This window comes from Elaeis guineensis, chromosome 14, assembly GCF_000442705.2.
Source record: "Elaeis guineensis isolate ETL-2024a chromosome 14, EG11, whole genome shotgun sequence".
In the NCBI taxonomy this organism is placed as follows: Eukaryota; Viridiplantae; Streptophyta; class Magnoliopsida; order Arecales; family Arecaceae; genus Elaeis; species Elaeis guineensis.
This window is the reverse complement of record NC_026006.2, coordinates 32995956-33004827: the sequence shown is the minus strand read 5'-3', so window position 1 is coordinate 33004827 and position 8872 is coordinate 32995956. Positions and strand designations below refer to the sequence as shown.

The following is an 8872-nucleotide window of genomic DNA, read 5'->3' as shown; positions in this document are numbered from 1 at the left end:
ATTACATGATGGCAAGCTGCAAGCGTCAGATATATGCTATCTTGATACTTCTTGTTGTGCAGTTTTCATGTTCAACACCGAGTTGAGGTTTAACGACGGATACAAAGCCACTAATGAAACTGTTCCGTCGCAATGATAAATATTCTCATGCAACAGAATATTATCGCAAAAGGAAAGCATGCAGTTCATCAGTGTCATTGGTTTACCCGAGGCTGAACGTTGTCCGCGCTACCAAACACTAACAACCAAAGTGCTCACAAAAATTCACCGCAGGTTGGTCAAACTGCCAGTAGAAATTACCCCAGGTAGGGCTACAAACGAAGCCAGTTACACATGAACAGCTCAGCCTTCTTGCCATACTAACAGGCAGGCTGATGATCGAGCTCAGTTGAGACCATCTAGCCTCATATTAAAGGCGTATATATAGCTCAAAAATTCACTTCCAGTAAGAATGGAAAAAAGGACAGGGAAAATGCTTTGGGGCCCAAGTGCCCAACCATGGCATCAAAAGCGTTGATCCGGCCAACTAACTAGTAAATGCATGATAACATATAACCCGACTAGTAAGCTCACAAGAACCTTTATGGGTGAATCAACTTCAGATCAATTAAATACAGGCAAAACCAACATCAGGACATCGAATTGGAGGACAAATGGCAAAAAAGGCCTAATGAATGACAAAACAGATAGTACAGAACCATCTATAAATCACAAATTTGACGATGAAGCATTCTATCAATAATTGGGACAGAAAAACATAATAGAAGTCATTCAGTGGTCAATACAAATTTCCATCACTTATAATTGTTAAATCCACAGTTTTTCAAACGTGAAAACTGAGAAAGAGCAAACCACGTGAATAACAATCTAGAAGTTCTGAAGATCTAAATATCCCAAAAGAATCCATATGTAGTCTATGGAGGAATATTCCAATAAAGATTCTGTAGTTCTCTCAAGCACCTTGAAATTTCAAACCTGTAAATGATAAGAAAGACGTCACGTTAAGGCAAAAGCATCTTGCACTGCACACTTAAGATTGGAAGTACTGAATAGTAGCAAACAATGAATACGAAATGTCAATCAAATAAAATCAAATTAAAAGCTCTCAAGGATGCATGGATGAACCAATGCAGGTGTAAGTACTAATAGAATTGAATTCTCAAGCTTAATCTGAAAGATTCAAGAGGAAGGAGAAAAATAATTTAAGGAGATGGCACCTTGTTGGCAATGTTGTTGGACAGCCAGTCAAGCCCCTCATACAATCCTTCACCAGATGTAGCACAGGTGCTCTGAATGTACCTGAGATAAATGGTAGTTCTCATCAATCTCATTATCTAATACAGCTCTAAGGTAGTAACCTACAGATGCACACAAAGGGAAGCACATAAGTGTGTGTGTGTGTGTGTGTGAGAGAGAGAGAGAGAGAGAGAGAGCAACAAGATAAAATAATTTGTGTTCAAAAAAGAAGTAAAACAAAATCAAGTTTCTAGGTCAGAATGGAGCTCATCTAATAAAGGGGGTGATGATTGGGAATGTCAAGTTACTTAAATGGTCACTAGAGTAAAAAGCATGATAAATAGGAGGATGGTGGTGGGTGAAAGTAAGAGGGAGAGATTTCAACCCTCTAAAGTGCACATCGAACAAAATTTTAATCATGTAACACAGGCCTTCTTACCTTTTTTCCTTTGTCTTATTCAAAATTCAAAACATGCAGAGACAATAAGTTCACTGCATACAGCTAGATTTCTATGCATATAATATGATATATCATTCACTATCATTAACATACTGCTTAATATGACCTCAACAAAATGATCAAGCACACTCACTTTAATCTGAGCGACTGCTCAAAAATATCAATATTTATAAATTGTTCCCTATGCAGAAAATTAAGTGCTTTACCAGTGTCGCTGACGCAGGGAATGCAGACCAAGCTTATCTGTTATTTCAGCAGCATTCATTGCATTCGGCAGATCTTGTTTGTTTGCAAAGACAAGTAAAACAGCATCCCGTAATTCATCCTGCACATCAACGTAAGCAAAGTCAGTCACAGGAATTCCAGTTTTGGACAAAAGTTGGACAGTAACATCTGTAATTGTAAATAGGCAAAAAAGAAAAGGTATAGGCAACTGACATACTTTTAAATTAAAAATATGAATACTATGTTTTGTAAGTATTTTAAACAAATCATCTGTATATTATATAGCTGCAACTTGCAAAACCATGCAGACATACCTAGTAAAGTTTTCAACATAAACTTCTGATTTTGTGCATTGACTTTACCTACACATGTCAACTTTCAGGAGTCTATAAATAATTATATTTGGGCATTTTCCATGCCCACTATGGATCAGTTTGGCATCAGTTTCCCATGCCATTAGAACATCATCATCATCATCACATATCAGTATTTAAACATATTATATATTACATATAAAAGCAAAATGTTCACAATTGAAGTTCTTGAATTAAAAAAAAAAGTTCTACAGTTGCATTACAGTTAAGTATACTAATTCAAGTAAAACCACAAATTTCTTATATTATCTTGTTAAAAAAAATGGTGACATGAATAATGTCCTTAACTGTTTACTCCAAAGAAATCTAAGAAATACCGATTACTCATCAAGAAACAATTTACTCAAACAGTTTCATTTAATTAAGTGTTGTCAACAGATATAACAAATAAATCTGTGTGATGTCAATAATAGGATAGCCAGTAAGATACGTTTGACACAAAAAGTTCTATCACAATCGCCTATACTCACTTTTTGTTTTTCAACTACTTGAGTTCCTCTTCCATTGTATTTCAGCTTATGATAAAAATACTGTTGCATCCAGTTATAACCAATTGATCAAGTGTCATCTCAATAATCTCTACTCACCCAGAAAATTCAACTAATTAAACATGAATTATTGAACCATACGCATAAAGCAATTACAAGAAACAGAGATATTGGCTTTTGTTATGGAATATAAGAAATATTTTGCTAAGAAATATTTCACATGCTGCAAACATCATCTGTGGTCATGATAGTAAACTTATGGGCTGATAATAAATTCTAAAGTATATCAAAAGATAATATATTCTAAAGCACACACAACATATTACATTTGTGCATGTCTACATTTATGTTTGTGTACAAGTATATAACCCTGTTGGGTTTTTGGTACCATGAAGTGTTTTAACAAGGGAAGAAGTTACCTCATTAAGCATCCTATGAAGCTCGTCTCTTGCCTCAACAACACGATCTCTGTCATTGCTGTCAACAACAAAAATAAGGCCCTGCGTGTTCTGGAAGTAATGCCTCCACAAAGGTCTGATCTGTTTTCCATATAATATCAACATTAGCATAACATTAGTCAAATCATACAACATCTGATATTCATCCAACCATCATCATGATAATGAAAAATCCAGAGAAACGATCAGTTAACATTTACAATAAAGCAATTATATGATCAATTGATGATAGTTTCTTCTTACTTTACCCAATACCAATGGTATACTGTTAGACATATATGGTGAAACACATGAAATAATTCATGCCAGAAACTTCCCCTATGTAATGGTACACATGAAACAATTACACTGAAAACAGAATATACTTAGGAAAAGTCATAATGTTTAACCACCTATTTGAATGTTTATTGCTAACCATGCTACAAATGTCATAAAAGCAATGCTCATACTGCAGTACCTTGTCCTGACCACCAACATCCCACACAGTGAAGCTAATATTCTTGTATTCTACTGTCTCCACATTAAATCCTGCATTAAATGCCAAGATAGTAATTCTTAGTAATATGTATTTTACGAGCATCTACAGTTGAATTTCTAGCTTATAACAGCGAATATCAAGAGGCTAAAAGCTTATGACGGTAAATACAGAATCACCCACTCTTGCCCCACCCCTATCCCTCTTCAGTGTACGACCACATTCTTAAACCACGCTGCACCTTACAAAGCTACAGCAACATGAGTATATTCTCCAATTATTTTCATGTTTTCCTTATGGAGAGCTATACCAAAACAATTTTGAGAACAATCCAAGTAGACTTCCATACTTTGGATGCCACACTGAGAAACTAAAAATGTGTCTTCACAGCTAGCAAATCAAAATTGAAAACATAAAATTTAAATTAAAAAAAAAAAATCAAGACTATCTGTCCAGTCCTATTTGACTGTTTGGCACAGCCTCTATAGGGAAAGGACAGAAATTTGAAGATCTAGTTCCCGATCAGTGCAAATTACAGCTTAGATGGGAAATAAGGGATTTGAGAATCCAAAAATCAGATTTATACAAGACAGCTCCAATCCACTATGATGAGGTATGAAGGGGAGCTGCGGGGGTGGATGGGAGATTAGAAGTGAAAACAGAATGGCTAAACCTGGCCTCTTCATTTCCTTTACTTTCAAAGAGTCAACAAAAGATCACCTTATGACATCAAGGTAAGTGGCAAATTTTCATTGGCTGAACATGTCTTGGCATTTCATTTCTACTGCCAAGGAAATTCCAATTATCTTTTTAACCTATTAAATGTGCCATGTACCCAAGCTGTAGGAATTTGCTACAATTTGAGCTGCATAAGACTTTCTACCTTTATGACTAGCAAGGGGTTGTCCTACTAGATCAAGAAGATGAGTCCTCTTGTGACATTACATTAAAGGAAATAAAAAAATGGCAAAATCTGCAGTCAAATCAACTATCCCCACTTTACCAGAAAGAAAGGTAGCAAATTTACTTGGCTCTGGCTAGTTGGGTTCTCCTCCAGAAATCTCAAAACATAAAACAGAATTTCAATCCATCAGATTTTACTAAATGATGCTGATATAAAAGCAAATAATAGGCCTCCAAGACAGGATTTTCAAGCCCTTCTTTAAGATCCAAGCAAAGACTCTTCTCCAAGATTAAAGGGCCAAATTTTAAGCAAAATGGACCAAAACCCAGTGGTCATACCCTGCTCCATATGGGAGCTTCAGGGTTCAAATCCTTGAGGTATTGCTTCCCAGATGTTCTATCTGAGTAATTCTAATTGGTGGTGCTTCCACAATTTATTCTGGTAATGAAAAGGTAGGGTAAAGGTCGTGGTTGCACCAGGGATCATCTCCAACCCAATAATTTACCCATATTTTATAAAGCATTGCTGCTAAAAGAGATGAATTTATACACCAGATGACCCAAGCCTAGGAAAAAAATTTACGTTGCTCATGAGGTTTCGAGACAAATATTGAACTATCATACCATTCAATGCATCGAAGCTTATATATAACCAAGACTTGGAAATGACTGTTTACAATGCAGAGTTGGGACTTCAATGTAAACCCGTTGCATGGGACACCTTGCTTCTCATGTTCTCAGCGCCACAAGAAAAAGCTTTCAAGGCCATCTAAACCATGCATCAGTTTTAAATTTCAACATATATGTGAGCCCAACTAATATAATGAACATTTAGTATATAGTTATCAGGAGTAAGCCTCCAAATGCTCCCTAAGGTGAACACAAAGGTCATCATAAAAAGTGAATTATCATGTAATTTGACCTTCCATGGTGACCCCTCTATAAACCAATTTCTATTTGTTAAAATAAATACTCATGCACAAGTTCCAAATATTGTATAGAAGACATAACAGCCTCAAAATTCATTGAAGTTCATTTTAGTCTAATCTCCATATGTTTCCTATACTAAATCTAATATCTTTGCTTGACAAAATAATACTAGGATGAGTTTTTTCAAGAAATCCAAGAACAAAATAAAGAGGTGCTTAAACAAAAGCTCAATCATCAGAAATTAGAAAATTGCAGAGTTCCCTAGAATATAAGTTTAACAAGTCCTCTAAGGGTTTGTTTGGTTGGGATCTGTCAGATTATAAAATAATTTGACAATTCATAATAATCATTTATCTAGAAAAATGATTGTAGAGAAAAATAGTGGTTAGTGGAAAAATTACTCAAGAAAATAACATCAAAAAAAGATTACTATATTTTGTTAAAAATAATCTTATATAAAAATATTACCAAATTTTCAATAATACTATGAAAATATTACCAAATTTTCAATAATACCCTTAAATAAATAATGCAGATAGTGACATTTTTTTTTCGGTCTATTCATTGGCCATTTATGGCCCACTTACATAAACACTATCAATATTGGATATTTCAAATATTGAAATATATTTGCATGAGTTGATAAATATTTTTAAATTAATTATACATATATTAGAAAATATCTTTCTTATTAAAAATAAACTTTAGTATATATTGGCATATAAATAAATATATTAATTATCATAAATCCCATGTTAGATTTATCGATAACTAATAAATATTTGTTAATTATTTATTAATAATTAATATTTATTAATAAATATAACAATATATCAAATATATTATTATTTATAAATATAATTAATCACTATATTAATATATAGATATATATTATATTAATATAATAATATAATATATTCATATTAATTATTTTCGTGTAATTTTAATATAATATTAATAAAATATATGTGAAGGTCATTTCCATCAAGAAATAATATTTTCAAATTATTGCCACTTGGTAATCTATCATGAGAAAACAAATACCACCCCCTAGTAGTATTTATTTTATCTTCTCTCTCACAAAAATAGATATAAAAACCACCATTTGTTTTACCATCTCTCTCATCCACTTCTCGTACCAAACATGATAATCTAACATTGGATTTATTTTCCATGCTAGATTGCCCCTAACCAAACCAAACGGCCCCCTAAAGTGAAAGGCTCAATAATAAACTCAACTTCGAGCTCGTCCAAATAAGCATCATGAGAAAAGGGTGGTCACAATTCGAACGTAAAAGGAGGTAGTGAACGTGCTTAAAACCTGTAATTTAATCAACAATCAACATTGGAATGATCATAAGGGACCATCTACCATTAACTCAAACTAATGAAACCTTAACCCTATATTTTTACCTCACATTTTGCATCATAAAAACTCCCAAGGAAGGTTACCGAGGTTAAAAGAACCATTAAGCAATGTCGAAAAGGAGAAATTTTAGAATAAGAGATAGAGTTCTCACCAATAGTGGGGATAGTGGTGACGATCTCTCCAAGCTTGAGCTTGTAGAGAATGGTGGTCTTACCAGCGGCATCAAGCCCCACCATCAAGATCCTCATCTCCTTCTTCGCAAAGAGGCGGCTGAAGAGCTTCGTGAAGGTAAGCCCCATCTTTCTTTCGCAGCTGTTAAACACATGACGGTATTACATGATTTAATGTCAACCATCAAAGTGAATTAAAATTGGAGGTGTAATAAACTAGATCTAAGGTGCACGGATCTAAAACTCAACAACAGGAGCCAACGATCTGCCACATAAATCGAGTATTACGAATCACAGACCTGCGAAAATGTTAGGTAAAAGTAAGATCTGAAACGGAGAAGAAGAGGCAATTTGGAGAAAAAAAGGCATAGAACCAACGAGATCCGCACAATAAAATATTTAATCGTCGAAAAAAAATAGATGTAAAATATAGTGCTCGATCCAATGCCTTCACCTTCAAAGAATGAAGGATCCAACAACAACAACAAGAAGGAGAATAAAATGATCCAAGATGTAAACGATCTAACATCTTCGCCTTCAACAACGAGAAAGATCTATAAAATTCAAGGATCCAATATCAACAATCAAAGATCTAAAAAAAATCGAGGTAAATCCAAGATCCGTAGTGAAGTGAAGCGATTCAAATAGCCGACACAAAGTAATGGATCGAGCAACGATCTTTGAGCTGGAAATCGAGATAGAGAAGAGGAAATATCGGCATTACCAGAAGATCGATCTCCGGAAGCTTTGGATGGGGGGCGAGGAGAACGGGAGTCTCCTCTTCTTCTTCTCCTTGAGAGAAAGACGGAGAGGAAGACGAATTGGGGGATTGGAAAGTGGGGCGACGCGGTTATATAGGAGGGACTGGGAGAACGGGAGGGGAAAGGATCCTTCCCCGTCGTTGAGGTCGCCGCGCGCACGTGCGATACAGCCAATCTCACGTGACTGTCTGGAAGGAGAAATATGGACGCGGTCATTATTTGGTGGACCACGGCAGATGGTTGGACCGAAGCTTCCTCCGAGAGCTGTGGTTTTGGTTGGTACGACAGCTGCATATAATGTAACGGACGTACCTATGATGCTTCTATATTATGTTTTACGAAAATTTATTCATAGATTTTAATATACCTCAAAATTGACCCAACTAACAAAACCAACCACTAAGATCCGACATGAATCAACTAATGAAGCCATCATCCCGGCCAACGATTGTCCATCACAAGATCACTCTAAAACACGCACAGAGAGCTTAAATTTTTCACCACTTGATTATAACTAACTCTCAACGATGCAATGGTCTCCATAACTAAAAAATATGCATCTTATCGTATTTTCAGGACATATGAATAGTTATCCTAACACACTCTTTCGGACATCCTAAGATTCTGATCTCGACAAACTCTAGCTCTCATCTATATAAATCATTCCTCGATGATTTTCTAAATAAATCTCAAAATCTCTACACAGAGTATAGAGTAGGGTATAGCAGAGTCTTTAGCTCCCCCCTCCTCTTTTTCATGAACATAGTAACACAAATTTTGTATCTCTCTTTCTCTGCCTTACACTCATAATTTCCATTATTATCCTGACGAGATCTGATTTAGGCATCAGAACCACGTGAGATCTTCGAACAACTACTTGGACCCTTAGATCGCCTCTTCCAAGTCTCTAGCTCACCATCCAACTCATCGATCTAAGTCTAACTGATCCTCAACGGCAACGATTCATGCGAAAGGAAGGGCTTTGACCTCATTATTGGAGGTTCTATTCAAACCACCATGCGA

General features: G+C 35.3%; 1 protein-coding gene across 2 annotated transcripts; it reads right to left on the bottom strand.

Moving 5' to 3' along the window:
- Positions 1-675: 675 nt before the first annotated feature.
- Positions 676-7981, bottom strand: LOC105061344 (ADP-ribosylation factor 2). 2 transcript variants are annotated; one of them, XM_010945356.4, is made up of 7 exons: positions 7813-7981; positions 7070-7230; positions 3699-3769; positions 3203-3322; positions 1903-2021; positions 1218-1299; positions 676-975 (listed from the first exon to the last, which is right to left on the bottom strand). In XM_010945356.4, the coding sequence occupies exons 2-7, from the start codon at positions 7215-7217 to the stop codon at positions 970-972; spliced, it is 546 nt and encodes a 181-aa protein (XP_010943658.1). In that variant the 5' UTR covers positions 7218-7230; positions 7813-7981; the 3' UTR covers positions 676-969. The 2 variants fall into 2 exon arrangements, with proteins under 2 accessions (XP_010943658.1, XP_073104582.1); XM_073248481.1 differs by lacking the exon at positions 7813-7981 and adding an exon at positions 7338-7360.
- Between the last annotated feature and the right edge of the window lie 891 nt (positions 7982-8872).

What these genes read in the sequence shown, in the direction of transcription:
- LOC105061344 (XM_010945356.4), bottom strand. Translation starts at nt 7,217, where the DNA reads ATGGGGCTTACCTTCACGAAGCTCTTCAGCCGCCTCTTTGCGAAGAAG. An exon ending in CACCACTATCCCCACTATTG is followed by an intron (nt 3,770 to 7,069) that starts GTGAGAACTCTA and finishes CATTTAATGCAG; the next exon opens with GATTTAATGTGGAGACAGTA. An exon ending in TTCATAGGATGCTTAATGAG is followed by an intron (nt 2,022 to 3,202) that starts GTAACTTCTTCC and finishes GTTGATGTGCAG; the next exon opens with GATGAATTACGGGATGCTGT.